Genomic DNA, 24,782 nt, shown 5'->3' with positions numbered 1-24,782 from the left:
CGGTGGTATTTGCTTTGAAGATTTGGCGACATTATTTGTATGGTGAAAAGTGCCGAGTATATACCGATCACAAAAGTCTTAAATACTTGATGTCACAAAAAGACTTGAATTTGAGACAGCGAAGATGGTTGGAGTTATTGAAAGATTACGAGCTTGTTATCGATTATCATCTAGGAAAAGCGAATGTGGTTGCCGATGCTTTAAGCAGAAAGTTGTTGTTTGCTTTAAGAGTTATGAACACTCAGTTGAAAATTTCAGATGACGGTTCGATTCTAGCAGAGTTAAGAGCAAGACCGATGTTTTTACAAGAGATTTCTGAAGCTTAAAAAAATGATCAAGATTTGCTAGCCAAAAGAAAACAGTGTGAAGCTGATACGGGATTAGATTTCAGAATCGGTTCTAATGGTTGTTTGATGTTTAAAAATTGGATTTGTGTACCGAGAAATGATGAGTTGATTCAAAAGATTTTGCATGAAGAACATAATGGTTGTTTAGCGGTTCATCCGGGCAGTACGAAGATGTATAATGACTTGAAGAAAATGTACTGGTGGAGTGGAATGAAAAGAGATATTTCCGAGTTTGTATCAAAGTGCTTAGTTTGCCAACAAGTGAAAGCTGAACACCAAGTACCTTCGGGATTACTCCAGCCTATTATGGTTCCTGAATAGAAATGGGATTGGATTACTATGGATTTTATATCAGGGTTGCCGTTAACTCCAGGGAAGAAAAATGCCATCTGGGCAATAGTTGACAGACTGACTAAATCGGCTCATTTTGTTCCGGTACGTACAGATTATTCTCTTAATAAGTTGGCTGAATTGTATATCCGAGAGATTGTTAGACTTCATGGATACCTTTTTCAATCATTTTGGATAAAGATCCGAGGTTTACCTCACGGTTTTGGCAAAAGTTGCAAGAAGCATTAGGTACAAAGTTAAATTTCAGCACTGCCTTTCATCCACAAACTGATGGACAATCAGAGAGAGTAATTCAGATTCTTGAAGACATGCTCAGATGTTGTGTATTGGAATTTCAAGGTAGTTGAGAAAAGTATTTATCGTTGGTAGAATTTGCTTATAATAATAGTTATCAGACAAGTTTGAAGATGGCACCTTATGAAGCATTATATGGTCGTAAATGTCGGACGCCATTGTATTGGACTGAACTCAAGGAAAATCAGATTTCTGGAGTTGATTTAATAAAAGAAACCGAAGAAAAGGTGAAAGTGATTCGAGATTGTTTGAAAGCTGCTTCAGATAGACGGAAATCTTATGCGGATTTGAAACGAAAGGAGATGGAGTTTCAAGTTGGTGATAAGGTATTTTTGAAAGTGTCTCCATGGAAGAAAGTCCTTAGATTTGGACGAAAGGGCAAGTTAAGTCCGCGTTTTATTGGACCGTATGAAATAATTGAAAAAGTTGGACCGGTAGCATATCGGCTAGCGTTACCACCCAAATTAGAGAAGATTCATGATGTGTTTCACGTATCTATGTTACGTCGGTATCGTTCGGATCCTTCACATATAATTTCACCGACAGAAATTGAACTGCGACCGGATATGACTTATGAAGAAGAACCGATTAAGATTTTAGCTCGAGAAGTCAAACAACTAAGAAATAAAAGTGTTGCACTTGTAAAAGTGTTGTGGCAAAAGCATGGGGTAGAAGAGACTACATGGGAACCTGAAGAAACTATGAGAAACCAATACCCACACCTGTTTACCGGTAAGATTTTCGAGGACGAAAATCCTTAAAATGGGGGGAGAGTTGTAATATCCTAAATTAGGGCTTAATCGGAATAGTGGTTTCGTGACCACAAATCCGAGATAGAAATAATTATTTTACAATGATTTTGATGTTTATGATATGATTGCATGATTGTGTGAAAATTTCGTGATGAAATTCTATGCCTAAAGTGCTTAAATTGAAAGTAGGGACTAAATCGAATAAGTTGCAAAACTTGCATTCTAGAAGTTTTTAGTATGAAATTGTTTTGGAATATTAATGAGGAGGTCTTAAATAGCAAATTGACTAATTTTAAGTTCATGGACAAAATTAGGACATGGAAGGAATTTTTGGAAAGTTTAGTAGTAAGGGTATTTTGGTCATTTAGTTATTAAAATGAATTAAAAACAAAATTAAAAGCCAATTTTTGTCCATCTTCTTCATTAGGCCGAAATTTCAAGGGTTCTCCATAGCTAGGGTTTGTTTCAAGCTTCCAAGCTCCATAATCAAGAAAAACGAGATTCAAGTCGTGATCGAGGAAAAGAAAAGATTGTGGACTAAATTGCAAAATCTTTATATTTTGGTACTAAGGTAAGTTCATGTGTAAATAATGTAGCATAAATGTTATTTTTAAGTTATTAATGTTAATTATATGATATGCTGATTTTTAATCGTGAAATATTATGCTTTGTGGTTAATGTTGAGTAATATGCAAATTATGTTTACTACTTGATAAATATGAATTGCTACCGAGTATCGGTTTCGATATTCCATGGAAGACGGCAAATGTGAGATCGAGGGAAAAAGCCCGTTTGAACCTTAGGAATAGATTAGGATACAAGTGACATGTCACTAGGATGGTTGAGCATCCGAACTCGTTGAGTTGAGTCCAAGTTCACTTATGGATGCGAACGCCCGAGCTCGTTGAGTTGAGTCCGAGTTCACTTAGGGGTGGGTTACATGATTTCTTGATTACATATGAGGCACTTATGTGCAAATTATCCGTGTATCCGAGTTGTATTCCAATGTGTTCAACGGGTGAAATTTCTAGTGAAATGGAAGAACACTTAAGATGCAAGCGACGTTTTGGTAAGTGTTGTGAAATGGACACTTTGGACAGGTATGTTCTTAATCCTCGGGTTGAAAATAGATACAACAACGATAAGGTGGTAAGATGATGAATGATGTTTAGAAATGTGATATATGTTTTGGTGATACCATGCTAAAGTTGTTTGGTATATTTGTATTGTTATGTTACTTGTTATTTACATATGAACTTACTAAGCATTTATGCTTACTCCTTCCTTTTCATTCACTGTAGTTTTGAACAAGCCGGCTCAGGAATCGGGACAGGTCGAAAGTTCGATCACACTATCCAAAGGACTTTTATCTTGGTAAATGGCTTGTACAACTACTTAAGTATGGCATGTATAGCAATATACCTATTTTGTGTAAATAATTTTATGATATGGCCATGTTTGGTTGAGAAAATGTTTGATATTGATAAGTCATGGTGATGGCTAATTTAGATCATGTTTGATATCATGGAAGTTTAACAGGTTATCTAGTTCATAAAAATTCATGGAAAGATGAAACTTGCCTTAAAACAAAATATTGCTGTAGCAATGACATGAATTTGAAAAAATCACTAAAAATAGTATAAATAGAACTAAATGATGAGTAAGTTATGAAATTGAAGCTTAATGAGTCTATTTTCATATGGATTGAAAAAACAGGAATATAAATTATATTTTATGAGATATTTAAACTTTTGCGAAATAGGGCCAGAGTGATTTCTGGATCCCCTGTTCTGACTTTAAAAGTTTATAATAAATTTTACTAAAATTTAGAAGTTGTTATTTATATATACAGATTCCTTATTGAGTCTAGTTTTAATAGAAACAAACCTCATAGTCATTGAAATTTTGTATAGAGATATATTTGATTCGTAATACACAGAGGTTAGAGTAGTCGAACCCTGAAACAGGGGATACTTTAATTAATAAACTGTACTAATTGGCCCAATAAAAAATTCTAGAAAAAAATTAGTAAATAGATATATGAGTCTAGATTCAGGGAAAATTTACGGATCTTGATTTCGAGTTTCGTAACTTGAGATATGATTTTTCTTGTAACTGTGATGCGAGTAGCTAGAAAGCTGTGAATGTAGAAACAAATGATTTGAAGTTCTTAAATTGATAAATTATGTTTGGTAACCCCTCAAGCTCAACTCTAGTGATGGTCTCGGGCGTGGGGGCGTTACAATGCAAGTTTTGAAACTTATTCAATTTAGTCCCTAATTTCAAATTAAGTACTTTATGCATAGAATTTCTTTACAAAATTTTTACACAATCATGCAATCATACCATAGACCTAAAAATAATTATAAAATAATTATTTCTCTCTCAGATTTGTGGTCCCAAAACCACTATTCCGATTAAGCCCTAATTCGGGATATCACAATATGATTCACTGAGATTTGGCAAATCTGTTTTGCAAAGTGTGGATTCTCATGCCTTCTATTTCTGTTATTGTATGACGACATGTTCTACATTCTTATCATTTTGATTTTGTCTATGCATGCCATGAAACATTGCATAGGGTTTGGGATTATGTGAAAGGAAGAAGTTTCTGGCAGTTTAATGATTTGTATTATTTGGTGGTTTATCCACGATTCTATTTGGCAACTTGTTTGCAACATAGTGACTTGACCACATATATCTAATCCGACAGTTTTAACTGCTATTCTTGTGGCACTATGCACAAATATCTGTTGGTGTGATTTGGTTGGATGAGTTTTGGGGAACTCTATTTTGGTGTGTAGTGGAGTTGGGTATGATGTTTTCTGAAATATTTGCATTCTGATTTTCTAAAAAATACTGCATTGGCATAGTCGTGCGTTCATCGTTCTATGTATTTGATTATTATAAAATTCCTTGACCATCCATTCTCCATCCTGCTTATATGATCATGATGAAGTTCTTTGCGATACTCTGATTGGTATATTGTGTTTGGTATACTCTCTGGTTGAGTTTAGTTATACATTGAGCTTTATAGCTCACTTCTTTTGTTTTGTCTACGACTTTTCAAGAAATCCTTTGACTTAGGACCGGACAATGTGTAGGAGCTCAAATTGTTTTCGCCCTTAATGTAAATATGGTGATTTCCGTTATTATTTGTTTGAACTTTTGGGTTTGAAATCTGTGATCTGTTTTTGAACTCGTTTTAGATTTTTATTAATTCATCGATAATTAATATTTCCAAACATGAAACTACAAAATTACTCAAGTCGACAAAATGGATTTTGGTTTTCAAAAATAAAATTCCGAAAAGATTTTCCGCTGCAAATTAAATAATTTCCTAAGTGTTTTATGTAAACAAACAAATAGTTTTCAATGGTTGTTTGCCATATTCGTATTTGCTAAATACTTATTGAGAATAGTTTTCCAAATGAGTCGATGTAATTTCTCCAGATTCAATCATAACTTTTAAGCCAGGTTTGGGTATTACAAAAATAAAGTTATATTTAAGTAGATTTACCCAGAGGTCGAGTAACTAGTTTAAGTTCGAAAGCTCGTTGAGTCCGAGTAAAAATTTTATGATTAAAGAATAAGTTTGGGCAAAAAATGGGCCTGTTTAAGATATGAGCTGAAAACAAATCGGATTATGCTAGGAACAAATTTTGAATATTAGAGCATAAGTTTAACCCATATTTAAGATGAGCTTATCTTTTTGCCCAAACCTATTTTCTAATAATGAAATTTTTTTAACTTCCAAGCCCATCTTGATACTGAATTAGGAGTGGAGGACAGTGATAGAAAATTATCCCAATCAGTAAAGATAATAAAAAAACAAATTAAAGAAAAATGGCATATCATCCAAGTATGAGTTGTTTATTTAAAAGGAATATTTTAAGCCATGCTTGGATTTTTATTGATTTTATTATAATATTTAATAATTATATAATGATTGAAGTCATTTTTTTTTATTGGTGTTGTCCATATGTTATGTTGGTAATGTTATTATAATATTTATGTTATTTATAATAAAAACGGTTGATGGGGCTTACCCTATCTCTTTCCCCTTTTTTTCCTATGTTGGGTTCCATAATCAAAATAAATAATTCTAAAGGTTTAAACTGTAAACTCGAAATCGTATATGCATTGTTGACCACATAAATCTGTCTTTGTAAGTAATATTACTTGCTTTTCTTTCATTATGACCTTCAAACTAATAGGAACAAGTTTCTGCAATCACTTGAGTGAAGAAGAGCCGAATTTCTCTCACAACAAGTGACCTTATTATACCTTTGCTCCCTTGCCTTCGCTGTACAGTTCATCAATTCGATCCTGCACATCCATCCAAATAATCTTTCACTTTCACTTTTCACCATCAAACCAATGGTTTGCAGGGATAGAACAAAAAGCTTACCTTGTAGTATTTAAGCAGTTGGGGCCTCTTAAGTTTGAAAGTTGGGGTTACCAAATCCCTCTCCATGTCAAACGGATTTGGTTCCAAATACACTGCTTTTAGCAGTTCAAAGCCTCTGAGCTGTTGCAAGTATTAGATTTTACATCAGTTGAGGAAAAGCCATTATTATACATTAAATTATAGTGCTAAGAAGAAGAATTTTATCTACTTACATGATGTGTCTGACCAGTGCTATTTAGCTCGTTTAAAATGTACTTCCTTGCCTTGGGGTTTTCACATAATGACTTGAAATCAGTAGCTTCACCATTTTCTTTACCCCAGTCCTCTAATGCCTTCCTTTCTGGGACTACCACTGCCACCAGAAATGACTCAAAACTGTTCCCATAAACCCAAATCTGTGACCATTGCAAAAGGTTCAACAAACTCGTATATAGGGTCATATAGTGGAGAGTTCGTATACCAGTTATGGCTGCTTAAATATATAGAAATCAGCAACATACCGATGCTATAAGAGGGCAACGTGAGTATGTATTCTCAATGTTCTCAACTGCAACATATTCACCTTGAGAAAGCTTGAATATATTCTTTTTCCTATCGATGATTTTCATCGATCCATCGGATTGCAGTTCTCCGATGTCACCTACAACAATCTCAAGTCAAGAAGAGATATTGAAACATTGATGTAAATAGGAAGGTTTTTTAGTTTATATTTATATACCTGTATGAAACCAGCCATCGATAACAACTTCATCAGTTAGATCCTGTCTCTTGTAGTAACCTGAGAACAAGGTGTTTCCCCTCAAGCATATTTCTCCACGTGGTACACTGGAAAGTGCATCATATCCCATCTCTGGCACTGACTCAAGCCTTGCTTCAATGGTTGTGATTGGAACTCCTACAGTTCCAATCATTGACATTACATTGGCAAGTGAAGTAAAACATCCACCACAGCTCTCAGTCAAACCTGTCATGTTAAAAAGTTCATAAAATTTTTCATTAAGAACATTCGTAGTCTGATAAATTAGAGCATAAAATTTGTTACCATATCCTTGTGATAAATTAGAGCAGCAGGAGACCCGCAGAAACTCCTCCACATGCCTAGGCAAAGGTGCTGCACCAGATAGCATTAAACGAACTTTGCCTCCCAATGCTTGTCTTACCTATAACAATTTAAAAAAATTTCAGCAAGCAAATCGAGAATCTTAATCAGAACACAGAAAATATCTTGAGATCGAAAAACCTTGTCGAAGACGAGTTTGTCTAAGAGAGGAGATGCTTTGTCCTGTGGGAATCCATTCTCTATATTTCTTAATTTGCTGTTTTTTTAGCTTTTACATTAGTTGGGCAGCAGACTAACAATCAAATAAAACCAAGGACAAAAAGTTTAAAGGTTTACCATTAAACTTACTAGTTATAGGCATACTGGAACAACTTATTCCGAATTAGACCACCAGATGCAATTTTGTTGACAATACCTTCAAGAACAAGTTTTAAGGATTTTGCTTTAGAACCCGGAACAATTTTCAAGAACATGAAATTACATATTGTTTTTTTGTTCATAAAGATCATTGTTGATATGTACCAGTGTATATACGGTCATAAACTCTTGGAACCGCACAAAATGCGGTTGGTTTTAGTTCCTGGACATCGTCCATTAAATAACGGACATCCTGCAAGTAAAGCAGGAGAAATGAATTAGATGCATTAGTACAAAAGAGAGTAAAATTGTATAGATTATGGCATTCTTAAATCTTACCCCTTGCCAAAATCCTATTGAGGAACCTCTTTTGATGAAATAAGTCTCCATTATCTGATCGTAGACATGAGCCAGAGGGAGGAAAGAGAAATATGTATCCTCTTCCGAACACTGTAATGCAATTTATGTCACCAAAATGGGAATATCGGAAAGCCATTGACATGCTTCCATCCTACAAATATGGTCGTTTCATTTAATGGTTACTTAAAAGGATTTATGCTTGCTTGCTTACCGCTTTGTCTGTAATTTCTATAAGCTGATCTATAGACAAAACTTCTGTCATGATTGCCTTGTTTGTGAGAATGACTCCTTTTGGTTCTCCTGTTGTTCCACTTGTATACATTATTGTGCATATATCAGTCTTCTGTTTTTGTGGAAGCTCACAATCCAAAGAACCCTATGAACATTTCAAAACAGGTCAAGTTTTTCTATTAACTGGTGAAGCATCGTTTGGATGAAGACGTAAATAAAGGCACAACATTGTTGAAGCATGCTACCAGCTCAGAGAACTCCTTCCATGAAAACAGAGATACACCAAGCTCTTCAGCTTCCTTCTTCTGTATGCTAGAAACATTTGCAAAGCTAACAATGGCTGAAGAAAGAGGATAAATACTTCAAACGTTAAGCTATTACTGTAAGAAATAAAAATGATCTTAATGAATGGAATTTCCACTTACTTTTTAAGTAAGAACAACATGCTGGAAGGCATGATAGGATCTGTTCAGGATCAAAACCATATTGTGAAACGAAACAAATTCATAGAACATTATCTAATAACCACATTGATTCATTTGCAATGACGACTTACAGCAGGGAGTTTGTTCTCTTGAACAAAGGCTATAGCAACTTCGGCATGGTTAACGATGAACTCCACTGCATTAGCACCTGCGATCACGTAAAACAAGATAAATTATCCCCTCGAAATGAATCGAAGAATAATAGATAACTGTAAAGCCTGTAGAAGAGAGGTCATACCAAGAGTATGATATAGAGGTACATATGTTACAGCTTGACAGTTACAAGCCTGTAGAAGAGGGGCAAACAAACAAATAATACAATATAAGCTTGTAAAGCTGTGACAATGGTGTTATTAGATACTAGGCAAGGCATATACCTCCATAGCAATGATCCATTCCGGACAATTAGACCCGTATATACCACATCGGTCCCCCTAAAAGCATGGTCGTAAATGTTTTGTTTGTAAATATTCAGATTAATAAAGGAATCAAAATTGTGTTTAGACAGATTAAGTATAGGCTTACAGGATTGACACCCTGGTTCCTCATGGCAGAACCAATTCTGAGAGCTGCATCATAAGCCTCCTGATATGTGATCCATACATAAGGACCAGCTTGCTGCAAAACAAGATAAATTATGCATTACGGCATATTGCAGAAATTTGAGTTATGTTAACAGGTTATCTTGTTAGCTAAACTTGAGACAGACCAAGGCAATAGTTGTAAACTTGGGGCATTAAGTTACTATTAGTGTATTCAAGAATTGGGGTTTTTATACCTTAGAATCTGTGGTTTGTCGTCGTCCCAGCATTCGATTATTTGGATTCCGTTTAACCGACTCGCTGCAGAAGAAACCAATATTAGAAATGTAAAAACATCTGGCTTGTTACAAAACCAAAACACCAAATCCTAAAATACTATCATTAATCAAATTAATAAAAAAGTTAAACATCCACGTAATTTATTTAATTACTCATATTTATTAATTTATTCTCTCTCCAAACATGTATAAATAATTTGTAATAAATGTTATGTAATTTAGTTAATTATTTAATAAGTCAAAACATATATAAAATTATCTCTGGTTAATAAAATTTTCAGATTATTCAAAAGTGATTAGTAAAATAACATATAAATATATTTTAGAAAATAAAGCATATATATTTGGCAAAATAAATCATATACTGACGTGTTTAAAAAGCTATAGTATAATTATTATATTTGACAACAAAAATTAAATCATGTATATACATGTTTAGAAAGCCATAAAATAATTAGATTTGAGTGTAATAATTGATTATAATTATCCATGTAATTACTTAAAATTTCACCTCCCTAAATAAGAATTAAAGCGTGCAATCGGGGTGCACTAGTAGATACTTAAACTTACCACATATGTGTAGTTACAAGTAATTATAATCAAATTTAATTATAAGCTGATTTTCTAAATACGTCCTAATTATGTCATAAGATGTCGTTAAAAATGAAAATAATTAACAAACCGGATTGAGCTTTTAATTTACTTTGACACCATTATTATTGTAACTAGAGGTGAATTTAGGAGAGCTGGTGGGACTCGGTCCCCTTAAAATAAAAATTTATTATCTAAACTCTTTAGAATTTTTTAAAATTTTAAATTAATAAAGACAAAATTATATTTTATCTCTTAAAAGATTATAAAAATTTAATTTAATTCTTTAAAAATTATAAAAATATAGATGTTAAAAGTGTGTTTTTATTTCTATGTATGAGTTTAGAAGTTAAAGGAAGCAGTGAATGTTAAAAAAAAAAACCAAAAAATCAGATCAAAAGAAACAAATGAAACAGAAAAGAGAACCAATCCATTCAGAGAAAAAGTTAAGAACAACAATAGATCATCATTGTTTCGTGTTTTGAAGAAATGAGCAAATCGTGTATATATATATATCCTCACCTAAAGAACTCCCATGGAGAATGCATTCTGTCTGGCAAATCCAAGAGACCATACTTAGCATAGATGCACCTATAAACCGGCCCGGCGGACGGCTTTTTCCCAGATTCCGGCCTTGAATCTTCAACCTTCACTGTATATGTGACTGACATTATAAATTATCACCTTAACTAAAGCAAACAATATTGCAAGAAGTCTATATTGTTTGCACCAACAGCTGAATAAATGAAGCTGAAGCCAGTGAACATATATGTGGTAAGCTCTAAGCTGTGATGACAAATAATATTTAACCACAGAAGGAAAAAGGAAAGAGAAAATGAGAGGAGGTGGGAGAGTTAGTTGAGCTGCTACCTCAATAAATTCATACAATAGTATTTTCCAAACCAAAAAAGAAAATATTGAAGATTTGATTGCTCCATGCAATGGGTTAAAGTTGAATTATGGCAAGAAACTTTGCCCTCTTATTTATGAAGGAGGTTGAGAGGTTGGTGTGAATCAATGAATGTTAAGTCTTTTCTCTTCTATCTGTGTTTTCTTTCTCAATAAAACTTTGCCCTCCATAATTAATTAGATGTGAGCTAAATTAGTTCAAGATTGATTTACCTACCACGACTTCTTAATTTTCATGTTTATGTCTGCCTATTAAAATGCTATATTTAAAGCATGTATGTATGTGGTTCCTTCGAACACGTTTAAGTCAAAAGCAATATCACTTATTAACTGAATTCCAACTCAGTTCAAATTTTATCAAAAAATTATTTTTTATATTATTTAGAATAGTTTTGGATGAAAGATACCGAAATATATTTAGACTTATGCCAAAATAAATTTATACATAAACACATATTATTAGATATATATCAAAATAAATATGGAATGAAATTGAGAATTCAGACATAATTTACACAAAGTTAAAAGCAGCCAAGTTTCAAGCTGCTTATTGGCCTAGTTGACGGTATTTTCAACAATGGGCTCGCCTGACTTTTATTAAAATCTAAAAATTATTTCATATTAACGTTTCTATGTTTTTATGATTAAATTTAAATAAAAATACATATTATTACTTTTAAACATTAAAACAAACCTTTTACCTTTTGAGTGGCTTAGGTCGAGCTCATGTTCAAGCTTAGGCCTAGAAAATTTTTTAGAATCGAGCCTAAACTCGGTTCGGCTCATTAGCACTCAACATAGAATAAAATTGCTATTAATGATAATTATATTTTGCTTTTGTCTTAACATTTACTTTTTTACTTCATTTTTAATATTTTTATGCAAATACATGTTATATATTTTAATTTTAATTTTAATTTCAATTTAACAGTTAGTAATTGGTATATCAAATCTTTTCCCTTAATTTAATTATATATATTAACTTTATATGAATTATTATTTTTTCTTATTTCTTTACTTTTCTTTTATTTTTAATCAATTTATTTTCCTTTAAACCCTTTTAAAATTTGGTATCTTAATTAATTCTATCGAAATAATTTAATTAACTCATATAAAGGTTAATATAAAACCGAATAAAATATAAATTTAAAATAATTTATTTTAATTGCAACCAAATATATTTTTTATGAAAGAAGTTAAATATATTTATTTCTATAATACTTCCATAGCCATTAATTTTTTATTATTTTTGTAATTAAAAATAAAAAAATGAATAAAACATAAAGAATCTATATAGATAAATAATAAGTGTATAATTATATTTTAATATAAATTTTTCTTAGAAAATAGATCAAGGTTTATGTGGTTTTCTTCAAATTATAGAGAAATATATTTTACACTAAAAGAGTAAATATCTTTTACCATTGAATAAATTTTAAATTAGAACTAGCTTTTAATATTAATTAAATAAATCATAAAAATTTGAAAAATCTCCCTATCGCTACTTAACTCTAGTAGGGCTAAGGAAGAAAATTTTGAGAAATCAAAAATCAAATGAAATTAAGATGTTTGGATGATTGTTGAAATACAAGATAAAAAACATATTTATTTAAATTGAATCAAACTCGATTTATTTGTAATTATTTTTTATTATTTGAGTAAAATTAATTTTTTATAATGCAAGGGAATATTTTATAATAAAATATTAAAAATAAATTTAAAAATTTTATATAAAATATTTTTAAAAATACCTTATAAAAGCTATCGATTATTTTTATTTACTTGAATTTTTTTAAAAATGATTTTGAAAAATAATTTATTTTGCTAAAATAAATCTAAAAATATAAAATTGAAATCAAACAAAACCATGATTATAAGAATTGTAAGTTACTTAATATAGAAAATGATAAATTCCTTTAGAACAACCTTAAGTTACTTAATGTAGAGCATGTGAGAAAGAAGCTACCATTAAATGAGATATCTTAAGAGATTCTCACATCTATAAACAAGATTTAGATTATTAAGTTGAAAAAAATAAAATAAAAATTTAAGGAATAAAAAATATTTTAGTTCTCTATTTAAATTTTTGACTTTCTTTTTTAATTTTTGAACTTATGTTTGTTGTAAAATTACTCAAAATAGATGAAAAAAATTAATTTTTTTACACATTGTTAATATGACATACACGAAGCATTACATGTCAACAAATACATAATTTTTAAAAAATAAAAAATAATAAAATAGTATAATAATTATAAAAATAGTTTTTATATTTTTAAATATCAAAAAATCAATTAAATGCTAACGTCTTACCCATGTACTAATCCACAAAGTTAATTTTTTTCATCTATTTTGAGTGATTTCATAAAAAATGTAAATTTAAAAGCTACAAAAAGTGAAAAATTAAATAAAAATTAAAATAATTTTTTTTAAAGTTAAGAGGAAAAAAAATTATGATGCTAAGTTTTAATAAAATAAGACAATAGAAAAAGAAAACCAAAAGATTAAAGATGCATGATATGAAAAAATAAAGAGAAAAATGTAATTAAATGTCATAATAATTTGTGTTAATTTTTAGTTAAGTTTATTTATTTTTCCTTCTTATTGGAAGTCCTTTGGTTTTTTTCTCTTTTTGTAAGTCATGGGAATGTGAACAGAGGCCATAAATGTGGCTCACCAAATAAGGAGGCAATTAATGTTTTGAAGTTGAAAATTATATTTATTGGTTCGCATTTATTATTGTTTTATACATCTTATCTCTGCAGAGGAATTATTATTGTTTTCTCCAGTTTTTTAAATTTTAATAAAGAATTAAAAATTTTCTAATCCATTGAGTATTAACTCGATGAATATAGGTATTGTTGTCAATGTAAGAGGATGTAGATTCAAGTATGCTAAAGCGCATTATCTTTTTATTTAGGGGCTAAGGAAGGATTATGAATAATTCTAGACATTATGTAAAAAAACAAATATGATTAGAATCTATAATAAAATTATTTTAAAATTATTTTAAAATTAATTTATTATTTTCAATATATTCATCAAATAGTATTTATATACTAAATTTAGAAAACATTCAATAATAAAATTCATAAATAATATTAATAAATGTTGGATACAATTATAAGTCATATTTCACTTCTAAAATGAAAAAAAACAACATTACTGGAAAATGTAATCACAAACCCTGAAATGATTATTTTTATGGACCATAAAATAAATATAAAGGATATATGAAATTATTTTATGTGTGCACTTAAATACTTTTTTAAATTCATTTATCTTTTAGTTATTAATATTTTACAATAGACTAAATACAAATTTTATTTTTATACATTAATTTGAATTTTTTTTAAAAAAAACTCATTAATTAAATTCATAAACGATAAACACCGATTTTTTAGTACCTTAATAAATGACGGTCGGTTAGCTAATGAGCAAGGCCTTAGTTGGATTTTTTTTTCTCTTCGGTTCTTAAAAGAAAAATTTGTTGATATGTAAAAATACATATATATTAATGAGGACGAGTTATTTATTTAGGTCCAAAGATCTATCTAAAATTTAAAAGAGTTTAAATAAAGATATTAGACCCAAAAATAGATTTGAGAAAAAAATAAAAATTCGTTTAAAATATGAGTTGGGCTCGAGCTTAAATGTTTAAGCCCAATCTAACCCAACTCATTTTAAAATTTATAATATTTTATATTATGTTATTTTTATATATTATTAAAAAAATAAACTTATACTAAATATATAATATTACTCTAATGTAAACATTAAAATAATGTTAAAATGACATTATAAAATTTTTAATAAATAAAAAATGTATAAAATTATTAAATATTAAAATAATATAATATAAATATTTTAAAAAATAATATCAGCGGATCTAAAATATTTTGGGTTAGTCTTTTATAATTATGAGCAGATTTGAACAAAATTTTAAGCTCAAATTTTAGCTAGGTCAAAATTAAACAAATATAAAATATATTAATATCATACTTAGACTGAACTTGAATTAGGCCGACCTGACCCATGGCACAAGAAAACTACGAAGGGCTGATTGAATATTAAGTAAAAAGTGTAATTTAATTGACAAAAATCCAATAAAAACCTAGGAATCGTTAAACATTCAAATGAAAGACTGAGCTGAAATTAAAAAAAATGAAGTGATGAGGAGCCCCAAAAGCAGAAATCCTTATCAAATCGACAAAGCAGTTAATATTTGGGACGCCGGCGGAGGGGGGCAGCAAGAAGCCGCCTTAATGATTGAACAACTTGTAGTGACATTAAATATTGTCGTCAATCCAACAACACGTGAACTGGGCTGCTTCTTTTTAACCGATGGATTTAACCCAATCCCATTTTATATTTATTTTACAAATCAACTCCAATTTATAAAAATTATTAGAAATTTTATATTTTTATATAATGTAAAATGAATGTTTTTGTTAAATGCATTGCTACCACTCTCTTTTACCATTTTATATATTTATTTCTTAATTTATAAAAAATATTAATTATTTTTATAATTAAAAATATTATATCAATAAAATGTTTTCAAATTGTAATTAAAGTTTGAATTAAAACAATAATAATATTCAAGATCTACCATATGAAATTTTATGTATAGGCCTTTGAGTTCTTTTATGTGCAGTTATCATTGATGGATTTTAATTCAGTTAATTTCTTGTTTATTGGTTTTAGTTTGAATTGTATAAATTCTTAATTTATTTCTAATATAATAGTTTGATTCTGTATTATAATTACTCTAACTCGTATTAATATTTTATTTATATTATACTTGTTACACTTTTAAAAAAATTGCTAATTAAATTAAAATACCTACAATTTGAATGTTAATTAAACTATTTTACATTGATAAAGCTTATGAGTTTTATATTATTGAAATACTAGTAAAATGTATAACTTAAAATTTAATACTTTAAATAATAGTAAAAGTATATTAAAATTTTTAAAAAATTAGAATATTATGTTAATATTAATTTATTAAAGTGATTAATAATAAATTTTTTTATTAATTTAAAAGTTTCTTTTTTGTAAAAAATTCCATATATAATGTTATCTATATTTATATTAAACCTTTGATTCATCAATTTAATTAAAAAATTATTAAAATAAATTATATTATAATGAGATTTTATATGTATATATTTGATATAAAATGAATAAAAATATAATTATGATGAAATTTAATCTCATAACATTATTGTATAATATTTTTTCACCGAGCATAAACTAATTCTAATTTTCAACTTCTCCCGTGTAAAACGTAAACGATTTTTATTAATTTAGATTTGTCGTTTTTTGCTAATGGACGTCATTAAGGTACATTGACCGACTAAATCTTGTCATTAAAGTACAATCAATAGAAAATCTATTCCATGCTCAAAAAGTATCACCTTCCGTTTTTCTAAGTCATCACTTTTCCTCAATAATTTATTTTTATTATTTTCTGTCAAATAATTTATTTTTATTTTACTGTGAATAGAAAACGAGTTTATTATGGGTAAATTCCATAAATAGTTACTTGACTATTAGAAACTTTTTATTAGGTTACTTAATTTTTAAAAATTATAAAATGATCACCAATTTGTTTTTTATTTTTTTAAGTACAAAACTGTTAAATACTTATCAGTTGGCTGATGTGATTGTCAAGTTAATAACTTACTTTTTTTTAACATTTACTTTTAATACACATCATTTTCATTTCATATAATAATTTTAAAAAAATTAATAGCCCAGATCACCTCACCTCACCTCATCCCGTCCCTCCCTTCTCGGCTCCCTCTCCTCACCACCGCTCTCCCTTGCACATCTCCCTCTTCCCCACTATCCCATCTGCCCCCCTCTCCCTCCATCGTGCCATTAGAACATATTGTTTTCTTTTGTTTGATGGCCCAAGCTACTTGGTGATCTTTGACCTTTCACTATTCTGTCTCTTTTGATATTTAGATAGACAGATTGTGATTCAATTGCTCATTTCAAACTTTGATTCTTTCTCGAGTTTTTTTTTTATCACATCATATGTTTGGAGAATCCAAAAATAATCTTTTCGAACTTCCAAGAATTCATAAAACAAATTAAGAACTCACCCACCCACTATGCCCTCGAGCAACATCCATACACTATCTCAAGCTCCTTCACTTACTAATATCATTAAAATTAATCGTGATGCTTTCTATCTTTGCAACCTTAACACGGTCGCTTGTAACCATGATGGGGCTATCATCAACGACATCAACACTCATGCTTTTAAAACTTAGTTGTAATTTCTTTGTTTATTAATGATTTTTAAAAAAAACTCAAACAGTGAAATAACAATGCATGATGTGTTGGGGGGGGACAGTGAGGGGGAGGTGAGATGAGATGATTTGGAGTAATAAATTTTTTTAATTATTATTTAACATGAAAATGATGTGTGTTAAAAATAAATGTTAAAAAAAAGTTATTCGCATAACAGGAACATCAACCAACTGCTAAATATTTAACCGTTTTAAACTTTAAAAAAAAAATTAAATAATTATTCTGTAATTTTTTAAAATTAAATAACCTAATAAGAAAAATTCTAATAATCAAATAATGATTTATGTAATTTACCTTATTATTATATTAAGTTAAATTATTAACAATTAAATATCAGGTAATTGAGGGGAAGTTCAAAAAAACATCCATTCCATTGGTATAGAGGTTAAAGTAAATATCATATCATCGGTGGCAAATAATTGAATTACATATTTTGTCATGAGTTTTATATCAAATAAAAAATATCTACATCTACGAGTGTGGAGTTACCTTAAAAAACATATTCTAAGAAAAGTAAATGCTTAGCGCCAATTTTTTTTTACTTGGTGGAAGTTAAATTATAAATTTTTATAAGATTTAAAAAATATATAATTTTATATTTTTTAGAAAATAAAATTATAAATTTATTATTTTAGAAAATATAATATAATTTTATTATATATTAATTTATAATTTTTAAAATTTTAAAGGGTTAAAACATAAATTTTTTTATTCTAAGGGCCAAGGCCTTAACTGCCCTCTAGTTTTGCATTTGTCCGTAAATTCATGAAAGATTGAGAAGCCAATATGTGATTTTCTTTTTTAAGTGTAAGGTTGAGTTTCAAAATTTAAAATTCAAAATTTAATATTTAGAGTTTAGTGTTTATAGTCTAATATTTAGAGTCTAGGGTTTAAAGCTTATGATTTTAATATTAAGATTTTAAGTTTAGGAATAATAATTAATACATTGTTTGTGGAAGTTTTACACTCCACAAGTAAGATAAAGGGGTTAGTAAATATCGTATAGTGCATAGTAAAATATTTTAAATATATATACTTTTAAAAAATATATGACAATTTTTAAAGATTATTTGTATAATAAAAAAGTATATACTGCCAATGTATTAAATACTAACCATTTAGTTTAAAGATTAAGTTTAAGGAATAAAATTAAAATTTATATTTTTGAAAGAATTTTTTTGTTAAAATATTATTTGTTTACTTAAGGAAAGAGAATAAAAAGATTAAAAAGAACATTTTGTTGACAGCTCAGTCCATATTTTAAACGGGCCTAAGTTTTTTGTCTAAACATATTTTTCAAGTCTAATATTTTTGCCCAAACCCTCTTAAATTTTAGGTGAGCCTTCAAACCTGAGCATATAGCTCGACCCATGAATAAATTTGTTCAGTACAATACATAACAATATTACAATTATGATCAATATATCTATTTAACTATTAATCACAATTAAACTATTACAAAATAAAAACATACATATCAATAATTGGAATGTATCTTAATCTAGATTAAAATAATTTTGAACATAAGCCTATATATAATAAGATTTAAATCCAAAATAAAATTTAGACTGAGAATATGTAAATCTATCCAAAATCTCAACGTTAACTAATATGTCATCAATTTTTGTATTTTTCATAAATTTAAAATTTAGTCTTTTGTGCTTTTATTTTTAAGAGTTTAGTTCATCTACTTTTTAGATTTTAAAAATTAGATCTAATTGTTAATATTATAAAATTTATTTTATTGCTATCAATTAAATATTTTTTGTTTCAAAATATTACACCAATAAATTTAATAAAAGAAATAAACTATTAGACATAAAATTTAAAATCTAAAAAGTAAAAAGTAAAAAGATTAAAATTTTAAAATTAAAAATACAAAGACTAAATTCTAAATTTGTAAATAGTGAAAGTAGCTATACATATTTTAACCTTTATTAAGAGTATCGAAATCTCATTGACTGAAAGATTAATGAAATGAATTAATTATATGATCTGACAGAGAAAGCAGAGTTAAAAAAGTCTAAAATCACCACTAAGTGTGTGGTGTGAAAAGGATCACACATTCTTCGCCTGTCTTCCATTTCCTTAAAGGATCCTCACCCTGTGGGTCACCACATCAAATCTTCTTTTCTATTTTTCCAGATTCATGCAGCCATTATAACTTAAACTTATGCTACAGAAGCCAAATGAAACCAATAATCACAAACCACGCAAGTACCTGGTGACCCTGTTTTTGAAGAGATTATTACGTGTCAAGTAGATAAAACATGGACAACCCAGTTGCAATATGTGTTCATCCGCAGACAATAAAACATCCTCATAGCCTTAAATTCACCAATGTTGGGTCTACCCGCCATCCCCCCACGACAAATCGTTGGGTGAGACCAGACAAAACAGTCAACCCTCAAAATTAAACCTTTCTAACACTTCACTTGCCCAGAACTTAACGCAAACTCTGAAAGTGGAAACAAATCACCCACCACCACCACCCTCTACGAAACACCTCCATCGCCGATCATGGGGTTCACCTCCTGGGCCCCATCTCCATCTCCATATCTGACCCCCTCCCCTTCTCCCTTGTCATCATCATCACCGCCATCGTCGTCGTCATCATCATCTTCGTTGTCGCCGCCTTCAAAGCTTCCAGTTGACTTCAGCCCACCGTTGATCGCAATGGTGGTAGTAGTTGCTGCAGCATTTTTAGTCGTTACCTATTCGCGTCTCATCTCAAAACGGCTCGTCCCTCTAATTCTCCGTCTACTGAGCTTCTTCCGCCGCCGCCGCCGCCGTCGTCGCTTCCTTCCATCCACCACGACCGACCTTGACTCTCTTCCACCTTCTGATCCCTTCGATCTCCCTCTTTCCCCTTACGGTCTTGATGACTCTGCCATCAAAACCCTGCCGCTTTCCCTCTATACTTCAAAAAATAGACCCAACAACAGCCCCAAAGACTGTGCCGTATGTCTATTGGAGTTCGAAGACAATGAATACGTTCGAACACTCCCAGTTTGCTCGCATGCCTTCCACGTGGATTGCATTGACGTTTGGTTGAAATCACACGCTAATTGCCCACTGTGTAGAGCTGGAATTTTCGCTGCAGAATCTCCTTTTACTCCGTTAATGGCAGCCAGAATCCGTCCGAGCCTCGACGACCCCGTTTTTGAGAACAACACATTGGAGTCCCTAACCGAAACTCCTCTGCAATCTTTTCCAAATAACACTATAACGGAAATAACCGAAGAACCGTCACCCAGAAGAAGGAACGGGAATAGCAATTGCGAGGAGAGGTTTAATTTTGTTCTAAAAAGGTCATATTCATTTGGGTTCGAGAGGAGTTTAGCCGCAGAGAGGATGATAACCGAGCCGAACACAGCGTCGCCTTGGAGGTACAGGAGAGGAGGGAATGGATTTTGGAGCAGAAGGACGTCTCCGTTTGGGTCGTTAATGATGAAACCCAGGGTTTTCTCGTTTAGGTACTACAGAGGGATCAAAGCTTCGCCATTTTTTCGTCGGAGAGGGTTTTTTCCATTGTCGGAATCAAGTGTTAGATTTACCGCCGGCGGCGGAGGCTCGTCGAGAAGAAGTAAGTCGATGGCGAGTCCGATGTTTTTAAGATCAGCAGCTTCAAGTGTGGCGGCTTTCTCGTCGAGTCGGCTCAGATGCGGGGATCCAGAGGCGCTGCTATCACCGGAGAGGTTTAACAGAAGATAAAAAAAAAAGAAGTTAATTGTTCCAAGAAAAACCCAGAGGACACGTGGAAGGCCGGATAGAGAAGAGGAGAGAAGGGTAGAGAAGGGACGGTTGGAGATTGGTGTTGGGGGGAGGGGTCGAATTAATGGGGAAGAAAGAGTTAATGGAGGAGAAGGGGGGGGTTGTGGCAAAGCAAGTGAGCGTCGAAAAAGGGGCGGGGGGGCATTAATGAAAGGTGGGGAGTGACAATTAATGAGAAAATTGACTAGAGATAGATATGACACGTCACGGTTTTTGAGCTTTTCTTACGCTTGACTTGAGCCTGCCAGCCTAATAACATTGAAGAAGAAGAACAGGGGGAGGAAGAAAATAAGAAAAAAGAAAAAGGAAAAGGAAGAAGCGTCATTAAATGCAGGGCAGGCAGAGACGTTGGGGAGTTTGGTGTTAAACTGAACTGAAGGTTGTTTATATTTGTATTTGGGTTGGGTTCCAAACTAACATTTTGGTTGATTGAGTTTGGGTTGGATTTGGTACTTACCACCCACATCATCTGCTTTGTTTTGGCATGTGGGCATGGACCGCTACCATCTGCTCTTATTATTTATAGTTGACTAAGCAAACGCCATGCCATGAACTGAAAGAAGCACAACGGGCAGTGTGAGTGAGATCTATATAATATTCCTTTCTGTTGCTCATTTTATGCAGTACTAGTCTCTAAATGAGGCGTCAAGACTTCATTTTGTTTCTTCGGTTCGGTTCTCTCTTTCTCTCCTGTGAATTCAATGGAGAATTAGAGACATTAATTTTGGATATCATAGCTACACATTCCCCTTCCCCTTTTACTGTGCCATTGTTGCATTTCAACTAACAATAAATATATATATATATATATAATACATACCATGCTTTATTGTTATTTACATAGTTTTTTGAAGGTCTAAATTACCCTTCTCTTATTCACATCAATAAAATTTGAGAAAATAAAAAGATACAGTGACAGATGAGCTACTCAGAAACAAATCATATGCAGTTGATATGATCAGCTGTACCCTGTAATGCTTTCATCCTCGTTTATCTAGTTATAAGCTATTTGTTAGTATTTGGGTATATTACATCAACATCCTTCAACTTTTTTCTTGTTCACACTCCACTGCAATAGCTTATCAATACCCTACAAACCACTCCTAATGGATCTAACACTATTACCACCAAGAGCTGAACATTATCAACAAATTACTTTTTAAGGTCGTTTGATATATACTATTAGATGCCGCAATTCATCATCTTCAATGCATTGGTTGAAGATATTAGGGTTCCTCAATGATTGAAAATTTTTTAGTGTAATTAATGGTAAAATTAAAGGGGTTTTTGTGTGATTTACCCATTAGGAGTTGACTATTGAAAGTGATAGCACCTAGATCAGAAGACAGATGCCGGCAAGAGATAACGCTAATAAATGAATTTTGGATGCTTCCTGCTTTAAATTCCTGCATTTATCCACTCACTTATTCAGAAATTTTTAATGAGTGAGAACTGAGAAGAATTGAGTATCTTAAAGAAAAAAAAAAGGGGGGGGGGAGGGCCTTAGTGGTATGCCATATGTAAAAAATAATAATATGCTATCTATCTGCCTGTTAATGTACAATGTAAAAAAAATTATAAGCTATGTTATTGGAATTTGGGTAAATGCTGGTACTTGGAATAGTACAAGGGTTTAAAAGATATGAACTGATCCACTCATGTAATCAACCAAGGGATGTTTGCCATCAACAACATAAGAGAAGGGGATGTTGAAGGCCAACCTTAACCCTGATTTTTCCTTAATGGGGGCGGCAAATGACATCATCTTTCCCACTAATAAGGAAATCTATAAAGCTATGACATGTGGAAAGTCCACAGCTCTACCTTTTAAAAGCATCGGCTTGTCCAAGTTCCTTCACTCCTATGCACATTAGTTTCATGAGAAAATTTCACATTTTCTAATGATATCCTAATGTTATTGGCCTCGATAAAGTGGTTTGCTTTTAGGCCCTCATCTCATGATGCTTCCATTTTCCTACCTACCGACCATAGAATAAGAATGGTGGGAAGTATATATGAAATTGTTCATATATAGAATAAGAATAGCAACTCTAAGCTCTCTGCTACATTCTGTTTGGTGATATTGTGAATCACTTCTTGGTTGCTCATGAAAACTTGACAGCGGTTAAATTTATCAACTTTCTTATCGGCAATATAGGAAATTGTGGAATCACATGTATCACTGATCATATATACGTGTGGTGTGTTTAGATGACGAATTTAGTGGTGGGATGAGAGCCGTCCAGTCGGCAGAGAATTTCCAGAACAAAATGGCCATGGAAGGGGTGCCTGGCTCTTTAGGCACCAGTGTTGGGTTTTCATTGAGAATAGGACAGACCCTGTTTTCTTCTGCTTCTCTTCTCTTCATGTCATTGGGGGTGGAGTTCTACAGCTATTCTGCTTTCTGGTATGTAATCTAATTTTATTTAATCTGATTGCTGGGGTTCTTCTCTGTTAACAACAATTTTTTCTTCATTTCAGCTATTTGGTAACAACCATGGGATTAGTGATTCCATGGAGTTGTACATTGGCAGTGCTGGATGGGTACTCTGTAGTGGTTAAATGCCCTGTTCATCAGCCTGGAATATTGTTCATAATAGCTGCAGGAGATTGGGTATGAGTGGGCTATTGATATGTCAGTTTTTGAGCGACTTAGATTTATATGCGAGAAGAAGGTATTTGAAGGAGGCGAAAAGTGATAATAAATGTGTGATGACAGGTGTTATCAGTTCTGACGCTAGCCGCAGCATGTTCAACAGCTAGCGTGGTGGATCTCCTTTTCCAGACAAGCGGCTCCTTTTGCACTCCAAAGTGTTGCGGTAGATATCAACTGTCAGCTGCTATGGCATTTCTCACTTGGTTTCTGTCTTTGGCTTCAGCGCTTCTCAATCTATGGTTACTTCCTTCCTCGTAAGTTTCTCTAGGTTTTATACTATAAATGTTGCGTCTCAATGTAAATGTAATGTAGATTATTGGGAGAGCATCACCATGCGGAAACAAAGGGCAGGTAGGTAGATGGGATAAAAGATAGGTTACAATCATGTAAAGTTTGAAACCTTAACCTAGTTTAGGTATATTCTGCCACTTCACACATAATCCAGCTGCTGATGCTAGCTTTATTCTTCTCTCTGCTCCTATCTTAACCAATTTCTATTCTGTTAACTTCATTCAACAGTTACCTGATAGTAGATTGTGGCGGATCTTTTTACAACATAACATTCAACATGGATCATACTTCATTCATTTAACGATATTCATTCATGATTTAGCATTTCAAGTATATTTATATTTATTTTCGTACCTAAGCTTTTTTGGACTCATTTCGATGTTTTTTTTAAAGATTTTCAAAATCTGAATGACTCAATTTAGAGCAAATCATAGATAAGATAACTGATTTAACAATTGATTACTAATCGGTTTGATTTAAGCATTTTTTTTTGGAGGGGGGAGTTAGGAGTAAGGGTCAAGCTGAAAAGAGTTGCCATTTCAAGCTCTTTTTTTTTTTTTTTTGTTCTGAAGCTAGTTTCAGAAGTAATTGAGCCAGTTTGAATTGATTATTATTAAATTATGCAACAAACTTGAGATTGAAATAAAAACTAAAAAAAATGCAAATAGTATTATATTCTATTCTCTATATATAGAATATTAGAAAGAAAAAAATTGCTTGATATGTTAGCAATGAAATATTTAAACTCCACAAGGTCGCATACTCC

At 31.3% G+C, this 24,782-nt stretch overlaps 3 protein-coding genes across 4 annotated transcripts; 2 read left to right on the top strand and 1 right to left on the bottom strand.

Annotated features, from left to right (window-relative positions):
• Window positions 1–5,856: 5,856 nt before the first annotated feature.
• LOC107925470 (long chain acyl-CoA synthetase 2) lies at window positions 5,857–11,080 on the bottom strand. 2 transcript variants are annotated; one of them, XM_016856175.2, is made up of 19 exons: window positions 10,582–11,080; window positions 9,427–9,490; window positions 9,174–9,266; window positions 9,026–9,082; window positions 8,887–8,935; window positions 8,720–8,796; window positions 8,589–8,628; window positions 8,391–8,503; window positions 8,144–8,308; window positions 7,912–8,022; window positions 7,738–7,825; window positions 7,564–7,630; window positions 7,396–7,471; window positions 7,198–7,315; window positions 6,874–7,119; window positions 6,656–6,795; window positions 6,368–6,550; window positions 6,156–6,275; window positions 5,857–6,073 (listed from the first exon to the last, which is right to left on the bottom strand). In XM_016856175.2, the coding sequence occupies exons 1-19, from the start codon at window positions 10,728–10,730 to the stop codon at window positions 6,026–6,028; spliced, it is 2,004 nt and encodes a 667-aa protein (XP_016711664.2). In that variant the 5' UTR covers window positions 10,731–11,080; the 3' UTR covers window positions 5,857–6,025. The 2 variants fall into 2 exon arrangements, with proteins under 2 accessions (XP_016711664.2, XP_016711665.2); XM_016856176.2 differs by having other exon boundaries at window positions 8,409–8,503.
• An 8,047-nt stretch (window positions 11,081–19,127) lies between these two features.
• On the top strand, window positions 19,128–21,823 carry LOC107925461 (RING-H2 finger protein ATL65). Its single transcript, XM_016856158.2, has one exon. The coding sequence runs from the start codon at window positions 19,816–19,818 to the stop codon at window positions 21,007–21,009; it is 1,194 nt and encodes a 397-aa protein (XP_016711647.2). The 5' UTR covers window positions 19,128–19,815; the 3' UTR covers window positions 21,010–21,823.
• Window positions 21,391–24,231, top strand: LOC107925462 (CASP-like protein 5C1). Its single transcript, XM_016856159.2, has 4 exons — window positions 21,391–21,645; window positions 23,281–23,476; window positions 23,551–23,683; window positions 23,789–24,231. The coding sequence occupies exons 2-4, from the start codon at window positions 23,301–23,303 to the stop codon at window positions 23,981–23,983; spliced, it is 504 nt and encodes a 167-aa protein (XP_016711648.1). The 5' UTR covers window positions 21,391–21,645; window positions 23,281–23,300; the 3' UTR covers window positions 23,984–24,231.
• Window positions 24,232–24,782: the final 551 nt, after the last annotated feature.

Source organism: Gossypium hirsutum, chromosome A01 (assembly GCF_007990345.1).
Source record: "Gossypium hirsutum isolate 1008001.06 chromosome A01, Gossypium_hirsutum_v2.1, whole genome shotgun sequence".
NCBI lineage: Eukaryota > Viridiplantae > Streptophyta > Magnoliopsida > Malvales > Malvaceae > Gossypium > Gossypium hirsutum.
Note: the sequence above shows the minus strand (reverse complement) of the source record. Positions and strands in the feature narration are given on the sequence as shown.